This window comes from Crocodylus siamensis, chromosome 4 (genome assembly GCF_052110815.1).
Source record: "Crocodylus siamensis isolate JL-2025a chromosome 4, ASM5211081v1, whole genome shotgun sequence".
NCBI classification, from domain to species: Eukaryota; Metazoa; Chordata; order Crocodylia; family Crocodylidae; genus Crocodylus; species Crocodylus siamensis.
The window spans coordinates 127022514-127047543 of NC_143398.1; the positions used below are offsets into that span (position 1 = coordinate 127022514).

The window sequence follows — 25030 nt, forward strand, 5'->3', positions numbered from 1 at the left end:
GGGAGAGGGGAGGTTGGAGGAGAAGCTACTAAGGGCTCTTTGTATTAAGGTATCACTCTCTCTCTTTGTTCTGCAAATTTACTATCTCTTTGTTACAGTAAAGCATATACTCCTTAGCGTTCTCATGCAGATAAGAGTAAATTGCAACTTTCAATGGTCCTGGCCTTGAGGCAGAAAACGTTTGAACTTTTTGTAACCTAAAGTACTTTCTGAGCAGGCGCAATTAGCTAATGCATATAAGCCTATCCGCCCCGCATACTTAAGTAGTTAATTATAATGCACATGCGACGGATGACGTGACGTCATTTCATATATGTTTGTATGAACCGGAAATGAGACGTAAGAGTTCCTGCTTCTGCACACGTGCTCAGGAGAGAGGGGATAAAAGCCAGCTGAGAGTTGTCCTCAGCGGTTGGAGTGATCCTTTGTTTCCGCTCCAACCCTATTTGCAAATATATACCTTTTGTGTTACTAATGGAGTGTGTCTGTGACTGAGAGTTCTTCGCCTCCCGAGAAACGAACCATAGCAATTTCTGCAACAGAATCATAGGAAATGACAGAAATAGGTAGTTTTTAGACTAACCGCATCAGGTTTCCCTTAGAATTTTAAAAGTGGCTCTGGATCCTACCATATAGAGAGGGTGAAGATACAGGTTAAAATGAAGAAATCTTATTAGCTCCACAAGGAAGATGAAGGAGCCTTGATGGAAGGATATTTCCATCACCAGGAAATTCACAGCCTTGTTAAGTGGAAAAAGAGCAGCTTCAGCAGCAATAGTTAGTTTAAACTGGTCACCTCTCACTAAAACTGTTTCTGAGGAGACCTCCATTTCCCTGGGTTTGCACCACTCCAGCGGGCGAGTTAAGTTGTTTCTAGTCACTTTCATGTTGAGGGCTTGATACTGCATAGGACATTTTGCCTACAGATTACAGAAGCAGTCTCTTAATCTGCAGGCAAGGTCTCCAGCATTGAAGAGCCTCTTTGAACTTGGTGCATTTACAACAAGACTGAGAACAAACAATACTCAGGCTTCCACGTCAAGAATAATAAAACATCTAGGTTCTTTTCATGACTTATTCCTAACATTAAGTACATTCTCTCATAACGAACGCAATTCTTATTTTTAAAAGGGAGACATATGGGTGAAAAACAACATTGAAAGTTAAAAAAAAAGATGAATAAAAATTATAAACACCACAAACAATATTAATCTTTCATAAATAAAAGCTAAATCTTCGTGATTCACACTGTGGAAGGTTAATACACCCAAAATAAAAAACTGCCACAAGTCTCATAATAAACAGTTTTAAGGCTACTCTTGTCCAACAATTACCAGAAAAGCCCCTGGAGGATTTATAATCCAGCACAGCCACTAACCTCAAACCACAATCTCCAGTGCCTGCCATTTAAAACCAGAGCCACTTCCATTAACTACATTCTCTCTGCAGAGTAGGAAACAAAATGCAACTAATTCAGACCTATGCGATTCCTCTTCCTTAGGTTTACTTCAGTCTTCATTAGCAAGTCTACTGATTAAATGAATTCACCAATTATCACTTTAAGCACCAGACAGAAGTGAAATAATTACAATTCACCCTCTTCTGCAAAGTAGAGATCATGTTATATCATTGTAATCTAACTTAAAGTCCCAAATCCTTCAGGCAACAAGGGAGAAACAAGTGTTTTCCTGTTATTTCATATGATGAAGAAAAAAAACCCGAAAACAACAACAACAAAAACTTTGGTGACTCTAGGAATTCATATAGCTTAGGCATCCTTTGGACTTATAAGAAGTTACTGCTAGAGTCACCATTCCCACTTAGGCTAGGAAAAGAAATTACACATAAACCATCTTAAGTGATCAGAAACATGTTTAAGCCTGTAACAGGAGTTCAGTGCATATAAACCAGTTTCAAAATGGCTGAAACTAGTTTAAGAAAAGCCTAGTTGAATGTAGTATCAAACTTAACTGATTTAGGTCAAACTGTTTATGAAATGTCTGTCCCAGACCCCTTCCTGGTTCAAGTTAAAATCCTGGGATGCTGAGGGATTCTTATGCTTTGCAGCCCTGGGCTTGACTGGGCTATCTGCTCCAGAGAGCAAGGTCGGCCCCACCCCTCTGCTCCCTAACTGAAGCAGTAAGGGCTGGTTAAGGTAGATGTGGAAAACTCAGTTGGGGACACAGCCAGGTCAGCCTGGGGGCTGGTGGGGCAGCTCTTGCCAGATTTTTCTTCACTGGAACAGAAGGGGTGGGGGCGTAGGCTTGTAGGCCTGGGGTGGGGGTTTAAACACCCTCTCCCACTGGCACAGTATCCAAGCTGGGGTCTGCTTGGCAGGGGCATGGCAGCTCCTGCCAGGTTATTCCCCATTCACCACTGGAGTGGAAGGCACAGGGCAGGAAGCCTGGGAAGGACTGCCCCCCCCGCAAGCCCCAGCTTGGGGTCCAGGGCCAGGGAAGGAATTTAAACACTTTCCCTAGCCCCAGACCCCAGCTGGAATTAGCTGGTGGGGGGCAGTCCCTCTCAGGCTGTTGCCCCACCCCCCACTTCAGTGGTAAGCAGGGGCATGGCCATACCCTGTCCAGTATGGGGTTTCCCTGGGAGGGCAGCTCAAGCTGAGAGCAGGGGGTGTAGCCATGCTTTGGCCTGGAAAGGAAGCTCTGAGACGACATGCTGATTTTCCAAGAAGAAATTTCTAAATACCTAGTTGTAAGCCTTTGGGATTATGTAAGACTTATGCAAGGCTTTCTCTTGTCTTTTTTGGTTTATTACCTTCCATTTTACGTTAGACCAAGTTGTGTGCTCTCACTGTATTTTACTGGGCTGTAACTTAGGCAAAAATTTTTGGTTGTTGTTTGTTGTCTGCTTGAAGTTGCAAATTGCTGTGTTCAATACATGCTCGCTTCAGAGAAAGGACTCTCTTTGTTCAAGCTTTTATTAATTCAATGCCACTATCTTTTTCTCCACTCACCCCTGCCTCAGCCTGGCAGGGGCTACCCTCCTTCCCCTCTCAAGCAGGGAGCTGGGTGGGGGCTGGTATTGGCACAAGCCTGGCAGGTGCTACCCCCCTGTCCGGGCAGACCTGGGCTTGGGTCTAATGTGGGCCATGGTGGGAAGTTTAAAGCACCCCACCCCCAGCCTCAGGGTACTAGCCCCAGCCTGGGGCCTGGCCAGGCCTTCTCTACTCAAGCAGAAAGGGGAGGAAAAGCCTTATAGCTTCAGTCCCTTTCCTTTGGCAGTGGCTGGCCAGCATGCTGTAGCATCCCTTGGCTTCTGGCCTGAGCCAATGCAGGCATGTAGCTGCACTTCCCGAATAAAAAGTGAAGGTCTGTTCACTTGCTTCTCAATTTAATCCTTAGATGAACCTCCAAAGACTGAACTGATTCAGCCTCAGGCTTTTTGACTGTCTGTACTTAGCTTTAGTGTTGGCCAGAAGGATGCAAAAGGGCCTTTGCTGGCTCTTTAGCAATGAAAAAGTAGGATGGTCCAATAACATTTACATTTTTAGGCAAGGATCTCATCTCTGATCACGTGAGGAGGGAGAACAGTTCAGTTTAACCAAATTTAAGCATTTCTCCTTTTTTGTTTTTAGATTTAAAATAAAATAAAATAAATTGCTAAAGCTTTGGCACATTCCAAACCAATTGCTTGTCATTTCCCAGACTAATAAGCAAATGAAAAGAAGAAAGTAATACAAATCACTTAAAATATGTATTAAAGTGCTTGCTTAAAAACAAATTAACAGGCTACATCAGACCCAAAGAGATTCAATTTTAAAAAGTGTTCCTATTTCTTGCTCATAACATTTTTCAAGGGACATTGAAAATGTTCTATTTTCTTATTAAGTATAACTTCTGTCAAAGGAATAACACAGATAAACTGTTACTGCCTACTCCTACTTTCAGAGGCCAGATACAGGAATAAAGCAAACTTAGATTAACAAGTTCTGATGGTCAGAGAAACTTCATTAATTTCCTGTCATCATCCTAAACTTGCCATCAGTATGTAGGTGCATGTAAAAGATTTATCAATAAAACTTTTAACAATGAACAACAGCTTTAGAAAAGCTGGATTTATTTTTGTATGCCTTTGTGCTGAGCCTGCATGACAAAAATAACAGGCTTAATTTTGGTCTCAAGTTTCACACTTGTGAAATTACACCAACTTCACTGGCAGACCTTCTGATTTGCACCATTACCATGAATTGTTGATTTCTACCTTTGGTGTTGAATCTTATTCTGTCTTGCTTAATTGTACAATGAAGGGAGTCTTGCTTTCTAAAATGTTTGCCCCTATTTTTAGTGGTTAATCCCACATCTGCCAGATCATCCATGTCTAACACTCCTTCAGTGTTATTTCTGCGTAGTCATGTGACACTAACTCTGTCATCCTGTGCTTTAACCATTCTGTTACTGCAAGAGCCAGTCTTGATGAGTCACCTGTGTCAAACTATACAGTTAGGGTCTGGTAGGCTTCCTGGATAGTGGCAATGCCAATGAGATACAATGGAAAGTTTTAGAAATTCTTTGCATATCCTCAGAAGGTGCTTTCTTTTGTTGAAGACTAAAGGAAGCCACAAAAACAGTTGTGCTAAGAACTGCATAAAGCAGTAAATAGTATATTTAAGAAGCCACGTAAACATTTCCTTAGTAATAAAGGTAGGAAACTTCTACAAAAAAACCAGTCTCCATCAATATTCTGCCACACTTTAAAGTTACTTTCTTCTACCAATTCACACTTATCTCTTCTATTCTGACTTGAGAAGACTTTAGTTATGGTAGCACAGATGTTTGAAGAAACTACATTTTAAAGAGGTACATGCACAAGTTTTTATGTTAAAAATAATTAACTACTCAATCCAATCAGTGAACAGAACCAGTATCATGTTATTTACCGGACTAGTTGTGACATACATCACAAATAGCCAACAGAAAGAAAGCAAGAGCTGTAAAATAAATAAGTTCTATTTTCCACATTTTACAATTAGGGGAGTGTAACAGGAGGCCACGTTAAGGTTGGGTCTCAACACTGGCTCGTCCACCTGTCTGCGTGGGGTAGTCCACCCAGTCTCACCTGCCATGACTTGCTGTTCCATAAGGTGATGTAAAATGTGGGAGGCTGCCCATTTTACTGCCCCAATGCCAGGGGGCATTGTCCATGGCTCTGTACCATCTCTACACCATGTCCCATGCCTTGCAGATGGCATCATAAGTCAATCACAACTCCAGCCAAAGGCCAGAGCAATTCTGCCCCTTGCTGGGCCTCTCATACTACTGACACACTCCACCCCCTCTCACAGGGCCTCTTACATACTGCCCCTTACTGGGCCACTCTCAACCCACTCTGCTTTTCTTGAGCAACCCCCTTGGGCCATCAGGCTTGCCTATTCTCATGCTGGCCAGTGCACAGGCATCACCTTTGGGTCACTCGAACTTCCCTACCCTACAGAGGCACCAACCTTATGCCTCCACACTGGGCTGAACTCTGCTTCTAGCCCCCTCTGGGGAATTCAAACAAGTCCTTGCTTTTGTAGGGGTTGGCTCCTGTGCAGCCCTTCAGCTTGCTTGAGCAACCCTACTCTATACACCTCCAGTGTAGCCATTCAGGCCTATTCTACAGACCCTATTCTACAGCCCTTCAGATGCCACTGTGCACCCTACTCCGTGCAGGCTTCCAAAACAATTTCACCCCCTCACCAGGGCTCCCTTTCTGCTCCCACACTGGGGTCAACTCTTTGCCCCCTCACTAGGACTCGGGGTTTTACACCATAGATGTACCTGGCCCCTACTGCCTGAGGCAATGTAAAATTACCCACTGTGTAGTGGGACCTGGGGTTATAAGGTGTGCCTACCCACTTTTCACTTGGGGAGGCAGCTGACCTGGCATTTCTGAGGAGTTGCCCCACCAGGTCATCCTTCCCCAGCAGGGTGCAGTTTCAAGTCATAACCAAGACCAGGAGCTGCCATCACCATAGCTCCTGCTCTTACCTCCAAGGATGTTCTAAGCAGCAGCTCAGCCAGCTGTTGCCCATTTAGCTGCTAGCAGCAGAATACTACCTTATGCCTGAAAGCCTGGATCTAACATGGAGGCAGCTCACCCCTCTGCCCCTATCCCAGGACTCTCCTGCAGTCATGTGACTGCCTCATTAGCATTATCCCATACCTGAAGGCTGCCTTGCTGCCTGCTCTCAAGCCTTAAAGTGGCAGGCACCAAAGGTGCCCCACCACAGGGAGTGATGACAAAAGCCATGTTATTTTCTGAATTCCACTGTTTTAAACCGATTCACTTAAATGGGCTACCCTGGATTTATCCCAATGTACATGAGATAAGCATTTGGCCCACAAAGGTCATACAAGTTGCCCAAAGCATACAAGGTAGTAGAAAACATCAGATTACAACTCAGGAACCCATAGCCTGTACTTATTCCACTACACCACTCTGACTCTCATACTGCAGTGAGACCATGCTGTTCTTATTACTAGACATATTAAAACCAGACTAGGAAAAGCATAACACTTTAAAACAACCTTCTATACCATCTCCAAAGAACTCTGGCTTTAGCAGTTTCTTTCTAGCTTCGATTTCTATGAATTTCTAGGAATCCACAGTAGAAATAATTAAAAAACACAACTAAGATTCATTCCAATTAAAATTCACTTCATAAAAGCAGAGTAGAGAAGATGACTATTACCTTGGCAGGTTCGTTCATCTGTTAGTAGTTTGTAGCCTTTCTGACAGCTGCATTCAAAGCTGCCAACAGTGTTTCGGCAGAAGTGATCACAGCCACCATTGTTTACCAAGCACTCATCAATATCTGCAAGGAAAGGATGGGAAAAGATTAGTTTACTTTCAGGAATACTGATGGGAATATGAGAGTTTGTCCAGATCACAAACCAAATAGACTGCTGGCAACATCAGGAATTATAAGAGGAAAATAACATTCCCTCTTCCCACCCCTTAGTAATCCGAATAAAGGCAAAGGATTGAACAGACCTGGAGACTAAAGTACCGTATTTTTCGGACCATAAGACGCACTTTTTTCCCCCCAAAAGTGGGGGGAAAACGAGGGTGCGTCTTATGGTCCGAAGGTGTGTGTCCCGGGGAGACGGGGCGGAGCTTGCCCGCAGAGGCGGTGGAGCCCGAGCAGGACACCCGCCGCTTGTTTATGCCGTGTCCCGGGGAGACGGGGCGGAGCTTGCCCGTGGAGGCGGCGGAGCCCGAGCGGGACATCCGCCGCTTGTTTACACCGGAAGCCGGCGCCCGTGCCGGTGGCCGGGAGCCGGCAATAAAAATGGCCGGCCACCGGCACACACAGTCTGTCCTGCCATAAAAACTGGGTGCGTCTTATGGTCTGAAAAATACGGTACTTCCTTTAGAAATGGTGCCCGGGGGTACTGCAGGCTGAGGTAATTTGGTACAAAATGCTAGGAAGCCAGCACTGCTGTATCTCAAATATACCTGTTCCTATGGATAAATGCAAGACTTCAGTCTCTAGGGAAGTTAATCCACCACCTTTAGGAAGAACTAATTCACATTAAAAATTTAGAAAATAGCTTTTATTAAAGCACTATATGGGTTTGTCCCTAGTATAAATACAGGCTCTACTGAATATCATCTACCCTGTGTATGCATACCTGGGGCGGAGCACCTTTGGGATGCTTGCCACGTGGAAGGGGCTGCAGTAGGCTGGGACAAAGCCAGCACGGAAGGCAGCCAAGCGAAGCCCCCAAATGTCATTCTAAGGGGGGAGGTGTGTGGCAGAGCACCTTTGGGGGTGCTCACCACTGAAGGGTTTTCACAGGCTCCGAGGGAAGCCTGCTTTGGAGGAGCAGCAGGGGAAACCTCCCCCGGGAACTATTTTTAGGGGGAAGGTGTGTGGCAGGGCACTGTTGGTGCCTGCCACTTTAAGAGCGGAGCCAAGCAGCCAGCAGATGCTTGATTGCAGTGGCCATTCTAGATCTCTGGCAGCCTATATAAACACAGCAGCTTGCTGCTGGCAGTAACACTGCCTGACTATAAGGCTCTATGCAACATCCTTGTGGTAAAGGTTGGTGCTGTAGTGGATGGTTTGGAGGCTCCTGGTCTTGGGTATGATCTAAACCTGTACCCTGCTGGGAGTGGGTGGCCTGGTGGGGCTTTCAGTGGTACAGAAGCCCCCAGGACATGCCAGGCCAGTTACCACCCCAGTGAAAAATGGGTAAGGGCACCTTAACCCTAGCCTTCACCTTTGGGTGGGTTACATAATATTGGAAGTAGTGGGGCTAGGTATGGCTATAAGACCCCAAGGCAAGGTAGCTGGGGCCAGGCATGCCTACAGCCATCTGAACCCACTGGGGAAGGAAGCCTTGTGGCCCCAGTGTGGGGGTGGTGGGAAGCCCCCGTGAGGGGAGTAGATCAAGGTATATCTTTGGGCACCTGAGGCTGTAGTTCAGGCCAGAGGCTGAGTAAAGGGGGCTCAGCCTGAGAGAGAGGGGTGAGTCCTGACCCTGGTAAGTTTTTTTTTTCCACCACTGGAAGGCTGAGTGTGGGTTGAAAGTGAGACCTATAGTTGAGCACAGTGACCTGCTGCTCTGGGGGGAATGAGTCCCTGTGAGACCCTGGAACACCAGTTGTGGTGTGAGTTAACACCCTGGTAAAGGGTGACCCCAGACAAGGGGCGGGGGTGAGGAGCTGCCGGGGGGAGGAAACCAAAGGGCTAGGGTCCCAGTATGTATAAGTGTATAGAGTTGCCCCAGAAGGGACCAGGGTAAGCTTAGACCTGGTTGGGTAATTGGCTGGCTACTACCCTGGTGAGGGTTGTGGGAGAGGCCCAAAAGACTATGTCTGCCACCCAAGGTATGAGCTAGCTAAAGCCTATGGCCTAAGAGGCCTGCTCCAAGAGGAAGCAAGGCAGTATAAGCGGTGAACATGTGAAAGAGACCCTATGAAAGAGGGTGGACTATGAGAAGCCCTAGTGAGAGGAGGGTGGTATGAAAGTGCATGTGTCTGAAGCCTGACAATGAGGCCTAAGCTTGGTCTGGCTGCAGGCCAGGAGCACTTGTTCATCTGAATGCTATTTGTGAGGCTTGGGCTGCAGTGTAGGGAAGGAATGGAGCCACAGATGGTGCCCCCTGGAATCAGGGCAAGAATGGGTAGCCTCCTGCCTTAATATCCTAATTAATTAACAACAAGGCATGGCAGGAGAGACAGGTGGGTGCCATGCCCAAAGGCAAGTGGGAAAACTAGCATGAGGGCTAGTTGGAGAGCCCTGCTTTTTGCCACAATACCTATCCAGTTTGCTTCACTATTCATGTTGGGCCCATTCAGAACTAGTGGGCGGTGTTGTTTTTGCAATCCACTTCCACGGAGTTTATTTGGGAGTCACATGCCTGGATGGAGTGTGCGTCACAGTAGTGTAAGTGGAGGGGGGTGGGTTGGTGGGGCAAAAATAGTAGCAGGTGCCACCACCATTGGCAGTACAGCTAGTGATGGTCTGTGTACTACTGCAGCCTAGTGCACTCGAGCATTCGGTTATGCCTCTGATCTGTCACTTTAAGCAATTCCTAAGGTACTAGGAAGGTTCCTGAAAGACGAGATGCCTTCCATCTTAAACCATTTCCTCAAGATGGGGAAACCCCAGCACTTCCTACTGGGGTTAGGAATTGCTGGGATGTTTAACTCCCTTCTCCACCTCACATGGCCTTGCAGAACTAAACTTCCATTTGAAATATTGACCATCTTAACTGTACTCTCCCAAGCTGAGGCTTCAACTCCAAGTTACAGATTAAAAACTCATTTGAAAATAGGTTATTTTTAAGGACGTGTCTTTCTTTTGAGACTGTGTATAGTAGGCGAGGTAACACGCCAGAGACGGATAGCGGCATATTCTTCTGGGTAGGAAGCAAGACCTAATAAGACATAGTAGTCTTGGAAAGTGATTTTTTTCCCCCCAGTGATGCAGAAAGGCTCCTACCAGCAAAACTTGGAAATTTTCAGGAATATCAATTGGCCATTTAAAAAGCAAATCATGCTAAGAGTAAGTCTAGGTGTTAAAAGACTTATTATATAGAGATGGAAATCTGCCAAAGATATCAGTGTTGCTATTGAGTGACATTACAGTATTTCTTTCTTACTGCCATTTATAGGAGAGCTTAAGAGATTGAAAGATGTTTTGTTTTTATATTTTTAGAAATGCCACTATGTTATTATTAATACCTATGCTGACTAGACATTTAACTCCTCCCCCCCACCCCATCTTTATTGGGGAAAAAGCTTGGGGTAGTATCTGTAACCATTGCTGTGTAATACCTTAAAAAAAAATGCATACAACAAAATATGACAGCAGAAGGGTATCCAAGTTAGAATGTAAATGTAGGTTTAAAACATTACTTTAATTACTGCCTCCTTTTCTTTTAGCAGAAATAGTTCCTTTAGAAGTAGTTCCATTGAAGATGATAGACACATTCTCAGAGTGAGGTATTATTTGGTATGACAGATTCAGCACTACAGAGGTAATCAAGCAGACTTTTTTTTTCAGAAGATGCATATACAGCAAGCAGAGTGGATGGAGATTGTGGCTGAGGAATTAATACTCAGGACTTTATTGCAGGTCTGCTTCTACAGCTCCTTTATAGAGTAGTACCTTTCATTAAAGGCAATTCTAATAACTTTGCAAACACTCAAGGAGAAGGTTAGCAGGATCAGGCCACATGAATTTCTGTAAATGTGAGTTGAATTCTGTGCATCTTGGAGAACACAGCTGTGAAATTGAGATCATCATAGGAGCTTTATTTGGTATCAATTGTTAGGAGTTAACATTCAGGGTAAATCAATTTAAATAACAACTGCATGGAGTTCTTTGGCTGTAATCTAAACTGATGCCTGAAGTCAGGAAGCTATAATCAGTAAAATCCAGCTTCCACATTTCAAAAAGTTGGCCTTCTGCAAAGTGGAACACTGGACTGTAGTTCAGAATATTGTGGGCCTAAAGACTAGACACAGCCATATTTTGTGTCAAAGTGTACCCAACATGGCAATAATAGCTCAATAAAAGCAAATCAAAATACATCACAAGACCTCACTTTTCTCTCTCCAAGGTTTCTACTCTTTTTAGGCATCCTGCACAACTGGGTCTCTAACCAGTTTTATAAATTATGATTATCCATTGGGAGATTAAAAACTCCAAACACTCTCAACCTACTAAAAATCTTGCATAAGAAAAATTCCTGACTTTGTTTTACTGCAATGTGGCATGTACTATATAAGAGTAGTCAACCTTCATAAAGACTCTCTCTCAACCATGATGGGCACAGTGTCATGCTTGAGCCTTAGTTATGTCTACAGTGTCTCAGATTACTGTTGCACATTACATAAATTATGCAATTTACTGGCTAATAATGCAATACATTTAAACTGGCCACACAAGTACAAAGTAATTATCACTTGAAAAAAATCACTGTCCAGCTATATTTAAAAAAAAAAAAAAAAGCCCACCAGCTATGAAGTTAATGTTTGCAAATGTGTAACACCTCTATAGCTGGTTTCTATTCAGCTTTATCTGAACATATAGCAGGGCCCTCAGACATTATGGGGACAAGGACTGGCTATTTAATTATGACCACCGTTTTACATGTTTGAAACCAAATTTTATTCATGATATCTTCATGGGACCTAAATGAAACTTTCTTGAACTCAGAGGGACATATCTTACGTAAATCACTATAGCTCCCCTGAAAATGCAGTTTCAGCAAACTTACACCAGCAGAAAATCTGGCCCACAGTTTGGATGATCTCAAAGGAGAAAAAAAAAGGTATGACTGGTATGCTTGTTGAAAAAATGGATGTGGTGTGAGCTTTTGAGCAGCATTTGGAAACTAGGACCCTCAAAACAGAAAGGAGGTCAACGCTGTTAACTGAAAAAACATTCTAAATAACAAATAGCACCATGTCTCTGCTTTCACTGTGTTTCTTTCCATGGCCATAACAAGATTGACAAGGCATGTAAAAATTATTTCACCCTATGGAGAGCAGAGCATTTCTGCATTTCAACCATATCATGTCTACCCAGTTCATATAAATTACACTAAGACTATATGTCCACTATTTTTCTTTCCATAGCTATAAATAATTCTTGTTATGAGCCATATGAAAACATGATTCCACCGCGTGAAGGGGGTGACAGCTCCATTTACCTTTAAATTGATTGGTACCCAACTTTATTATGTCCAAGTGCCTGATATGAATTGTGTGGGGGCTGTGTTTCCATGAAATTTCTATCCATAACCTAGACATATGTTCAGTATAGAAAAAGAATAGGCTAGAAGCTTAGCACTGCAATACCTAACAGTTAAAATTCTTGTACTTATTACTGTGTCAAAACGCTCAAGGAAGCTAATGGGCTTTTTCTTGGACTCTTGGTTTTAAAGTGGGTCATTTTCAGTTAGCTGCACTAAGGAAAGTCACCTTAATTCCTTTCCCCAGCTCTCTGTTCTCCCATATCTCAGCGAATGTGAAAATGCACAAAAAGCTACAACTTTTCAACAAGGAAGGGTTGCCTTGAAAAGCGAATTTGGAGTGCCTTGAAAAGTGAAGTGCGTGCTCCCCCAGCCCCTCTGAGCAGCCCCCAACCCCTGTCTACTCTCCCAGCCCTGTCAATGGCTGCCCTGAAGCAAATCACTGTCCCCTGAATTGGCCAAATCTAAATCCCAAGTGAATACTAGCTGCTTCACACAGGCCTAGTGAGAAGTTCTAATCCCAGTTTTGCTACTGAACACTACAGAAATTGTGTGAATCACTCAACACATCTCTATCTGAATTGTGTATTCTGTAACATTGGGATGATAATAACAGTCATTTGAGACTGGAGGAAGAAACAGGTAGAAAATATCTTCTTATTTCCATATGGGTGTGATATAAATCACATTGCTATAGTAAGCAATGTTGTCCTCTCTGTCTCACCTCGGGCTTTACATTCCTTGCTTCCAGAAATGATCCTTTAACAAACCTCACTATTTTCCTTACTTAACAACGGATATTATCTTTGAGTCTAACTAATTTTAGAGTTCATGTTATACAGACTAATTTGAGTAACTTTCTGGTCTAAATTCCTGAGTTACTTAGGACTATTTTGTGCTGTTCAGGAAAGGTAGCTGTATTTTGGGAATGCATGAAGATCAGTGCAGGTGGTTCACATTGGCTAAGTACAGGCGGTCAAAAAGCCCAACTGATTCAGTCTTTGCAGGTTAGTCTAAACTGCAGAGATTGAACCAATAAGCAAATGAACACACACTCACTTTTGTTTCAGGAAATGCAGCCACATGCCCATAGTGGCTCAAGCCAGAAGCTGCGTGGTGCTAGAACATGCCTGCCAGCCACTGCCAAAGGGGAAAGAATAGAGAAAGCCCTCCAAATACTTTCCCCGCTTCCTGCTGGAGCAAAGAGGACATGGCCAGGCCCCAGCCTGTGGTCTGCCTGTGGGGATGGGGAGTGGTGGTACTGAATTCATGAAAGCGTGAACAAGAATAGTTCTTTCTCTGAAAAACTATAAACTGAAGAACTAGAAACACAACATGGGCTATGTGTTTGCTTACTTGTCCTGATGCCCCTGAGGTCTCTAAGATATGCAGTGCAGACTCAGCAGCAGGACTTTGTAGGTTGTTCATCACTTCCTCTTTCTGCTTCCAGGTGCTTCTGGGATTTGTAGTCCACAGTTGCAGCCAGCACTAAGCAAGCCAGTGGGGGGTGCACTGAACTTCTGTTTCTGATTACTTAAACTGGGTTATGTGTAACTTCTGTCCCTGTCATGACTATAAATGTGGAATACAGCTCATGATTTGTGAACATTTTTTTTTGTTTTGTTTTTTTTTAGCTCTCAGGAGGATTATGGAGCTCATGGAGTGCTTCCTAGTTGAGAAGGCCAGGCTTATATCAAGTGAAATTCAGCAAAACTATATTGTGCTCCTTGGGAATTACTATCCACATTTTTTACATATGGGGAAACTGAGGCAGGAAGCCCTGGATGAATGACTCGCCTAGCTTCAAACATGAAGTGAAAAATAACCAGAAAAAGAACAAATGTAATGCAGTTTCCCTGCTTTCTAATTTCATGCTTTAACCACATCACATTCCCCCACCGCAACTGTGATAATTAAATGTAATATATGAAAATCGTTATTGAACTTAAGTTCCCCTAAGTAGGAAATGAAGGCTCTTTGTTTAAATAGTTGTGTGGGTATGTCATTGCAAACAATTCCTTAATTAACTAAATTAAAACTAGCTTGGAAAGATAGGAATGGACATAATTAAACTGTAATGCTTTTCCCCTTTGAAAAATATGATGTCCAGAAAGCCCAAAGCTTTGTGCAAATGTTCCCTGAAGAAGAAAAGGCTAAGGCAGGTTTCAACAAATTTCCCTCACATCACTTTCTTCCTTTTCATCTATTATCTTTGCACTTTCCTGAAGAAGTGTGTCTTCAAATACTGATGGTAATCTGTCACACAGGGATTTAAGTATCTGCTGTTTTCCTTCAGGACATGTTTTTTTCTGACATTATCCACCAACCAATCAATGAGACAGCCTGCCACACTGCTGAGAGATCAATCACCTTGGAAAACAAACATTACATCCTGTTATTTTCTTAGTACAGTTAATTAGATTTATGGACAACTAAAGGCCTCAGAAGTGGAAAATGAAGAGATGCTGTCAATATAGTTTAGAACCTGTTGAAATAAATTTATCTAGGCCTCTACCTTGACTAAAGAAAAGAAAGTGAAAAAAACATTGAAAAAGATGCTGATGCTGTATGTTTAAGAATATTCTAAGATAAGAAAAACCCTTCTGCTTTTTATGTCTTTTACAGTTCTCTGGAAACACACATTTTTCCTTTCCTAAAAAAAATCAACAAGGTGATAACAGTTCTCAAAACAAAATGTGTTGCTGAGCAAACAACTGTTACATTTAACAATGGAATAATCTACCTTTTCCTTGACACTCAAGGTTGCTTTGTTTAAATCATGTGTCTGTTTTCACAATTTTAGGTATAAAAAGGCATGTTAACTTGTAGAAGGGAGAAGTTCTGTTTAGAATCCTCCCTTATACTCACTTATACTTATTGTATAAGTGCCAATAAACTCAGACTGGGTCTGTGAATTCTAAATACCAAACACAATGCGAAGTTTGATTTCTTCCACAAACCTGAATTCTAATTTTGGGAAGGGAGGGAAATTTCTGAGACTACTCTGAAAAGAAAGGATTTTCATTTTAAAATTTCATTTTTTAACTGGAAAAACACATCAGCATATTCTTGTGGACCTAAGCGTAAAAGTGCTATTTTATTGCACAGCAAACTGAAAGAGAAAGGGACTTGAAGAGGAATAAAACTGACCCACAGAGCTTTCCCAGCCAAACTGAGTGAAAGGCAAGAAATAAAACCAGTATAAACTGTTAGAAAATAAGTAAATAGAAAATAAATACTTTTTTTAATACTGCAAATACAAATTCCTAAAGCCAAGTCTACAAAGCAAACTTATCATGTGATACTCTGAAAAACCTTACATTGCTCCAGGCAAGCTGTCTGAATCGGAAGGGTAGCTGGAGTTAAGTCAACCTATTAAATGGATACTTTGCATCGGTCTTTCATCAGTCCCATGGGATGCCCATGCCTGATACAGGACAGGGAGGTCTGGGTGAGGAAGATCCCCTGCCCTCCATCAATGCTGACCTCGTGAAAGAACACCTTGAGAGGCTGGATATGTTCAAGTCTGCCAGCCCTGACGATCTACACCCCAGGGTGCTCAAGGAGCTGGTGAGCATCATAGCCCACCCTCTGGCACGGATCTTTAAAAACTCCTGGCACTCTGGTGTAGTGCCTGGAGACTGGAAGAAGGCCAATGTGGTGCCGATCTTCAAGAAAGGGAGAAAAGTGGATCTGGCAAACTATAGGCCTATCCGCTTGACTTCTATCCGGGGGAAGATCTTAGAAAAGTTTATTAAAGAAGCCATCTTTAATGGACTAGTTGACGCCAACATCCTGAGGGAAAGCCAGCACGAGTTTGTTGCAGGTAGGTCTTGCTTGACCAATCTCATTTCCTTCTATGACTAGGTGACCTATCACCTGGACAAAGGAGAAGAGATTGATGTCATATATCTTGACTTCAAAAAAGCCTTTGATCTGGTATCCCATGATTGCCTCTTGGTGAAACTGGCCAATTGTGGTCTTGGGTCCACCATGATCCGCTGGCTGGGAAATTGGCTCTGTGGTTGGATCCAGAGGGTAGTAATTGATGAAAGTCCATCATCATGGTGCCCTGTGACCAGTGGAGTCCCCCAAAGCTCTGTCCTTGGGCCCATATTGTTCAACATCTTCATTAATGATGTGGACATTGAAGTCAGAAATGGACTGGCCATGTTCGCTGATGACACCAAACTTTGAGGCAAAGCATCCATACCAGAAGACAGGAGGGCGATCCAGGCTGACCTGGACAGGCTTAGCAAATGGGTGGATGAGAATCTGATGGTGTTTAAAACCAAAAAATGCAAGGTTCTCCATCTTGGGAGGAAAAACCTGCAGCATCCTTATAGGCTCGGCAGCGCTACGCTGGCTAGCTCTATGGAAGAAAGAGACGTGGGGGTCAACATTGACCACAAGATGAACATAAGCCTGCAATGCGATGCAGCAGCTAGTAAAGTGACCAAAATGCTGGCTTGCATCCATAGATGCTTCTCAAGCAAATCCTGGAATGTCATTCTCCCCTTGTACTTGGCCAGCTGGAGTACTGCGTCCAGTTTTGGGCTCCACAATTTAAAAAGGATGTGGAGAAGCTTGAGAGAGTCCAGAGAAGAGCCACGCACATGCTCAGAGGTGAAGCAACTGACTTGATTACTCAGCAGTGCTAATTAGCCTGACAGCCTTGTTTTGCTTTAGGAAGTAGCTGGCATAGAACAACATAGTGTAATTGAGAGCACTGCTAACTCTGGGCATAAATTGTGACTGGTAAGCCCAGGCAGCAGGGGGCCAGACCTGTGCCGGTCACCAGTCACATGGCTCTGCACTTTGGGCACTCTTGTGCATCAGCCAGCCCCAGTATTGCCTGACACTGCCACCTGGAGCCCAGGGCTGAACCCTCCCCTAAACTCTGTTGCCATCCTGGGGCTGTTCAGCCCCACCTCAAAGCACTGCTGTTCTGGGTGCACATGTAGCCACTACACCCAAGAGCAGTCAACTGTGGCACAAACTGCACTGGAGTTTATTCTGTCACCTTAATAGCATGTGTAGATGCACCAGCTGACAAGGTAATTTTTCTGAGTACACATGGCTTTAATGATATTATGAACAGTGGTGACACAGAGGGAGCACAGGGGTTCACATGCACCCCCTGAGAGTGCTGATGGACCCCCTGTCAGGCTGCGTTCCCTGTTTAGCTGGTGGGCATGGGGGCAGGTGGAAGCACCAGTGCCCTGCCTGTGAGTACTGGCTGGGGAGTGAGGCCGCTGGTAAAAGTGGGTGTACTGCTTCTGGAAGTGGCCACAGGATTTGTGGAAGTGGCGCGGCTGGTTTTTGGTGAGTGAGATTGACTGCGGAGGAACCCCCCTGGTCAGAGGCATCACCCCTTGGACAGTGGCATTGGCCGCTGGGGACCACCCCCACCCCGCAGCATCAGCTGCCGGGGGACCCACTGCTTACCAGTGGCGTTGGCCACTAGGGGGATCCCCCCCCCCAGTCGCTGACGGGTGTCAGGGAGGGTAAGTGCCCCCCTGACTCAAGAGGCACCAGTCACCCATGATTATTAACATTGAAAAGGAAGGATGACCACATGGTTATAAACCAAACTTCTGACCTGTATAATAGGCTAGTAGTTCTTTGCTGTTTTCACCATAGGGTTGTGAGGATAAATTAATTAAAGCAGTGATTCATAACCAGGGTGTAATGAGATTCTTTCAAGAGTGCTGTAGAGTACCATACAATGTTAACACCATTAGGTTTACAAACATGATTCACAAGATAAATTCAGAGATTTCAAATAGAAATCCATAGTTGTGGTCTTTCTGAGTTGTTTTCAACAGAAAACATACTTTATTATTTTTTGTAGGCAAAACTAAGGGCTGGCATTTTCCAAGGGTGCCTCAAGTCTATCCGGGGTGCCTAGAGTCTAAAAAACCTGAGAACAAATGCATTAAATGCTGTGAGGCACTGAGATACGATGGTTACAAGGACAATCTAAGTTCCAACAGCAGAGGTGTAACAGGGTAGTTTTATGCCCTTCATGCATGGTGTAGTGGCTGGGGTAGTTGGTTAGCTGCTGTGTCAGCTTATTTTTGCACCCTCCTTAAGTACACTACTGTCATACAGACTAATTGAGCTTTGTGGAAAAAGCTGGGGTTAACTCTTGCAAATACTACTTAGCTAACTATTTACAGGCAGTCCTCGGACTTATGACACCATTGGTTCCTGAAAACAGCGTCTTAAGTCGAAACGTTGTAACTCAGAACCAATTTTCTCATAAGAAACAATGTTTTCAATGGGGGATTGGTTCCTGAGCCAAGGCCTGATAACTTCTTTTCACCAAAAATACCCCAGAATGTTGTACTTGATCAATTATAGATGAGTAATATAGCTACATTATTGTATTTGTATCATAAATAGCAATCATATTGATTTGGAAAGACTTGTTTGAGGTGACTCTGCTGGACTTTTTGAAGGTCTCTTGGTTGGACTTTTTGAAGGGTTCTTGGCTGGAGTCTTTTCAAGAGTCTTGGCTGCAAGTTTTTTTGGAGACTTGTCTGCTGTCTTAAAGTGTCCAAGCAAGTTTGGACAGATGTTCTCCAGGGAGATGAGCAACACAGCAAACTTGTTCGCTGGCATGGCATCGCATCAGATCAAGTGTAAGTTGAAACTGATGTCATAAAGTTGAAACAGAGTGTCAATTTATAAATGTGGTAAGTGCGAAACATTGTAACTCGATATGTTGTAAGTCGAGGACTGCCTGTATCTATCTCAGTTACTCACATGGCCCCACTAATCAACAACACTGTGCCTCAGAGTTGCACTATATATATGGTGGCCTGCAACAGACAGAAACAGACTTGCCCACAGTCACACAGCAAGTAAGAAGAGGAAACTGAATATTGATCATTCAAGTTCTAGACTAGCATCCAAACCACTAGGTCCTCTCCATTACGCAAATAGGTCTGCAAATATAGGACAGAGTTTGCAGGATCATGGTCCCCATTTTTCCTGAGGGCACACTTCAGCAAAACTCACATTAAAGTCCTGGGGAGCTTTGCAAGGGTCAAGCCTTAGTGAAAGCCAATGGCAGGATTTTGCAGTTTTCAATCCCTCTATTAGTCCTGGCAATGTTTTTTCAGCTTTGCCAGCATGCTGGAAGTTGCAGGTCAGAGATATGGGTAAGGATTTCAGGGCTTAGCCCACAAAATTTTTCTTGACAGTGCGTCTTTATTTTTGGCTTTGCTTGGAATGTCTTCTTTCTCAAGACCCTATTTCAGATAATTGCCATTCATGTGTTGAAATGTTTTTGTGTATTTTGCTGGGTTGTGTTCCAGAAGTTGAAAACAATTTTTTAATGAAAAAAACATTAATTTTTTTTAAAGGATCTTGAAAAAAGTTGAAGTTCTAAAAGCCAAATTTTAGAAGTGAATCATGTTTGTAACCTAACAGTGCTACCATTGTATGGTACTCTACAGCACACAGTAACTGGAGTTACTGTGCTGTAACGTCACCAAATGGTTGTTTTGTGATGCTGATTGTGTAGTAGCTTGTTACCACTGTGAAGTAGCATCACATCATGCTTCCTGTCATGCAACGCTACTGCGCAGTAGTAATAAGCTACTGCATAGTTAGTGTCTTGTGTAGATGCAGCCACTGATAACTGAGCTATAGTCTTAGAAAACAACATTTTGTGCCAAGTCAAATCCTTCATAAACAATAATAAGCACATCTACACAAGATGTTTACTGTGGAATAGGCTAATTAGCTCCGCAGTAAATGTCTCAGCATCTACATTAAAAACGGGAGGGGAAATTAAAACGTAAGACTAACTCTAATGACTATGTACAGTTTCTTTAACCAAACCCCAAACTGCAGAACGCATGGCACACCTTTACATAATAAATTGTGGTTGCTGACCCTTGGGGAGTCTTATATTGTTGAAGGAACGCAAAGTTTTTTTTAAAAACTAAAATGCATAATATTATCCTTCCAAGAAGTAACTAAAAGGATTGGGTATTTTCAGTGCTGAAGTGCACAAAGATACATAACTATCTAAAATTTCTGTGTTAGAAGGATATTGCCAGCTCGCAACAACCAAAACTAAAAAACAATCCCCTCCAACCCAAAACAGACAACCCCCCCAGCAACCCCAAAATACCAAAACCTAATAAAATTACTTATTGTGTGGTATAGAGTAGATGAAATACTTGGAAGGAAATACAAGTACATGAGTTAGAGAATAAGGTATATACATGGTCCATTGTGTACTGGGGGTAGCTTTGGTACATACATGTATTTCAGAGATAAATTTATGCCAGATAAATGAATGGCACATTTGCAATTAAAAAGAAAAAGAAAAAAAAAAGAAAAGAAAAGACAGAAACAAAAGGTAAAGGCAATAAAAATCCATAAAATATCCTGAGACTATATGAGCTTCAAGACTTTGAGCCCTCCACTGAGTTCATGCTACTGACCAAAGTTGGGAGTTTGGGCCTTTTTGTTATATGTTCAGTTACTCCTCCCTCTGCACCCTGGCTTGCAGTGGTGACATTTGCCGGGCAACAGTGGTGGCTGCCATTCATATGCCTCCTTTAAATAGGTGTCTGAGGCCCTAGTTGCCCACAACTTGCTATATTACTGCATCCACTCTCTTTTCCTTTCAAGTTCTATGTACTTCATCTAACTTGGGAGCCAAACCTATCATTGGCCTTCATTTTCTAAATCATGACAGTTTATGACTTCACCCATCTTCCCACTTATGCCTAACATCTTCAATTGGACCTAATGCAGTCACTCAGATTCCATTCTCTCTTGTAAAGTTTGATCAAATTCTTTGCTTGGCTACAGCAATGCATCACCACTGATAGAGCAGAATTTATTCCCTTGTCTGTTACTGCCTTCCGTTGCACTAAATCTCTCAGCCTGAGCATTGAGTCATGAATTGCCTTGTTGGCATTTGAGTACTATATTTAATCTCCACCTCACTAACTGCATACCTTCTCTATTCTTCCTTTTGCTGATGTTAACTCAAACATATTTCACTCTGTAACTTCAGTGAAAAAAAAAGATTCTCAGACCAGTTTTTGTCTGCCCTTCTACTTTGCTTTCCACTGTTGACAGTAAAGCATAAATCTGTTTTTTTCATCCATCATAAATATTTTGTCCATCAAGATACATTCTCAGTCTTCCTTTCTCTTTATAAACCACACTATGTTGATGAACTTGAGCTCTCACAGCAGAAGATATCCACTAGAGAAACAATGGAGCACAAAAATCTTCAAAGTCTATTATGCAGCCCGAAAAACCTACAAAGCTTTTTGTCTCGTCAGTCTGCAAAAACAGGTACAGATGTTTTGGAGTTGTAAATCCAATCCTTCCACAGTATCAGACTGCTAATACTTCCAACCAGTTCCTTCTCTCTTCCTATCATTCACTGCAAAAAAATGCCAAGTTCTTCCACTCTAAAAATGCAAAGATGCATGATAGTAACATGATAATTGACTCTGTTTAATTTATTATACTGTGACCCTTCTCAGACCTGCAACTACCCACATATTTTTCCCTCAGTGTATATGACTTTACTGATGCCATTTGCTTGGCAAAGTAAACTAAAACAATGTATTTCTTTTTATGCCCGCCAACTTACCTTAGCATGTTTCCTTCCATTTCTTACACTACCCCACTATAAATGTAGTCATGACATCACTTCCCAAGAAATCCACCACTGAAACTCACCAGCAGCTATCACTCCACAGTCAACTTCCCTTCTCCTTAAAACATTGGGAAAGATAAAGAAAACAATATTTTTGCAATTGCATCAACCTGAATTCATTATGATTGGTCTTCTGACAAACATGTCTTCAGGATGGTCAGCGGTGGCCCAGATGACTGGAACTCTCTTGTATGATATTATTCACAACCCTCAAGCCATGCTCGACACTACTGACTGCCATTCTTTTAATTTGCCCTGACTATGATACCATGTTTTCCCTCACTTGGTTTTAGTTCTAATCCCTTTTTATCACTGTGGCCAGGTACAGACATTACACATAAACTTGCATAAGTAACCAAAAACCAGTAACCTGTAACAGTACAGAAGTTTGGCATACATAGACCGGTTTAAAAATGTCAGAACCCAGTTTAAGATAGATCAGGATGGATGTAGTATCAGACTTAAGAGATTTAGGTTAGACTGGTCTATCAAACTTCTGTACCAGACCCCTTCCCTACTCAAGTTAGATTGCAGTCCCCTGGCATCCCAAGCTGCCTTGCAGGCCACCACTAACCCCCTTCACAGAGTGGCAGGCTAGCCACGGTGGGCTCTCACAAAGCCAGCTGCAGGTAGTAGGTGAGACTGTGGGCTGTGCCAGCTGTCAGCAGTGATTGGGTGGTGATGCAGGGGACAATCCAAGCCTGAGCCAGCACAGCTGGGGGGGGCTCACATGGTGGGGGTTTCCCCCCCCACTATCCAGCATGGCCAGCCAGCATAGCTCCTTTTCCCATCCATGCCTCCCTGTGAGCAGCTGGCTATCAGTGGCAGTGGGGGGGAGCAGAGCAGAGGCCCCTGATGTGTGGACCTGCCCCCCCAGACCTAAGCCAGCACAGCTGAGGGGGAGGGCTCATGTGTTGGGGGCCTCTGCTTCCTCTTCTCTCCCCACTGCTGCTGACACCTGGCTGCTGGTGGGGGAGGGAAAGGGGGCTGGACTGGCCAGTTGGGCCAGGCAGAAGGGGAGGGAAAGCCCCCCCAACTGTGCTGGCTTGGTTCGGGGGCCAGGGCAGGGCCTCCATTCCCCCACCCACCACAGCTGGCTGCTAGCTGGGGACGTTGGGCTGGGAAGAGGGGCCACACTGGCCAGTCAGGGATGCCTGGCTTTTCAGCTGCTTGGCTGGGCACAGCATTCTCCAGCAGCCTGCTGGGAGGTGTACAGGAGTGCCGCTAACCTGCTGGTTTTGGCCAGTGTAGGCAGCCTGTGTGCCCCACCTGTGAAGGGTAAACACCTGTTCTATTTGCTTCTGACCTAACCTAGGGCATTTACAGTAAAGCACAAAACTTAGACCACTTTCACCTCAAGCTTTTTGAAGGAGGAACTCACCCTCAGAATAGCCAGTTCAGACCCAGACATAATAGGGCTTACAGAAATGTGGTGGGATTCATCCCTCGAATGGGCAGTCAGCATTAGGGGCTATAGGCTTTACAGGCGGGACAGAGAAAGAAGGAAAGGTGGGGGTGTGGCGCTCTATGTCAAGGAGCAATACACATCCTCTGCCAGCAGAATGGGGTCAGAGGAGGGGCAAGCTGAAGTGCTCTGGATCAAGATACAAGGGGGTCGTGGGGAAAGGGATCTAATGGTGGGGGTCTACTACAGACCCCCCAACCAGGGGAGGAGCTGGACCGGGAATTTTTGGGCCAGCTTGCAGAGGCACTTAAGGCAAGGGAAGTAGTTGTCGTGGGTGATTTAAATTACCCGGACATCTGCTGGGAGAAACAGTCAGCTAGGTCAGACCATTCCAGGAGATTCCTGGCTGAGATACAGGACCTCCACTTAATTTAGGAGGTGCACAGTCCCACCAGAGGAAATGCCATGTTGGACCTGGTTCTGGCCACAGGTGATGACCTGGTAAGGGGCCTCCAGGTTCTTGACCACCTGGGTGATAGCGATTATCGCTTGCTGGAATTCACCACCCAGTGTAGGATGTCAAGGGCCTGCAGCAAGGTTCAAGAGGGCCAACTTCAATGAGTTGAGATTAGTGAGAGAGGCGCTGGGGTTCTTGAGAGCAGGGAAACTCAGTGCCCAAGAAGAGTGGTCGTTCCTTAAGGAGATGATACTCAGGGCCCAAGGGGTGACCATCCTAACAAGAAGCAAGGGGGGCAAGAGTGCCCGAAAGCCCCCCTGGCTCACCAAGGGTGTCTGGGAATGCCTGATTGCCAAAAAGGTGGCATACAACCGGTGGAAGGGGGGTGCTATCTCCAAAGAGGAGTATACCTCCTCTGCTCTGGCCTGTAGGGGGCCTGTCAGGAAAGCTAAGGTAGACATAGAGCTAGGACTAGTGTCCAAGATCAAAGATAATAAAAAGTCCTTTTTCAAATATATAGGGAGGATGAAGAAAGCACCGGGAAATGTGGGGCCCCTGCAAGATTCTCTGGGCAATCTGGTGGTTGCGCCAGAGGAGAAAGCAGACCTCTTTAACCAATTCTTCACCTCTGTTTTCTTGTGCAGGGACCGGGACTTCCCCACCGAGATGCAAGATGGACTCGAGGGGAACACCTCCAGACCTCAGGTTGGGGAGGACCAGGTTAGAGAGCTTCTGGAGGGGCTGGACGTGTTCAAATCAGTGCATCCATATGCTCTCCACCCCCATGTGTTGAGGGAACTAGCAGGGGTTATTGCAGAGCCCGTGGCATGGCTTTACGAGTACTCGTGGTGCTTGGGCCAGGTGCCAGATGACTGGAAGATAGCTAACATGGTCCCCATCTTTAAAAAAGGGAGGAGGGAGGACCCAGGTAACTATAGGCCGGTCATTCTTACCTCAATCCTAGGGAAACTCTTTGAGAAGATCATCAAGGAGCACATCTGTGATAGGTCGGCTTCAGGGATGATGCTCAAGGGCAACCAGCATGGTTTCATTAGGAGCAGGTCATGTCAGACTAACCTCATTGCCTTTTATGATCAAGTCACAAAAGCATTGGATGCAGGTGTCGCCATGGATGTAGTCTTTCTGGACTTCAGCAAGTCCTTTGACACGGTCTCCCACCCCATCCTCATTAAAAAACTAGGCGACTGTGGCACTGATGCCTACACAGTCAGATGGATTGCAGATTGGCTGAA

The 25030-nt window shown here is 44.2% G+C and overlaps 1 protein-coding gene across 8 annotated transcripts in view; it reads right to left on the reverse strand.

Annotated features, from left to right (window-relative positions):
* Positions 1–25030, reverse strand: part of SCUBE1 (signal peptide, CUB domain and EGF like domain containing 1) — a 365618-nt gene that overhangs the window by 102183 nt on the left and 238405 nt on the right. For all 8 annotated transcript variants that reach the window (XM_090043750.1, XM_090043747.1, XM_090043749.1 and 5 more), the window contains one exon: positions 6692–6814. In XM_090043750.1, coding sequence (XP_089899876.1) covers positions 6692–6814 — 123 coding nt within the window. The remainder of the gene's footprint in view (positions 1–6691; positions 6815–25030) is intronic.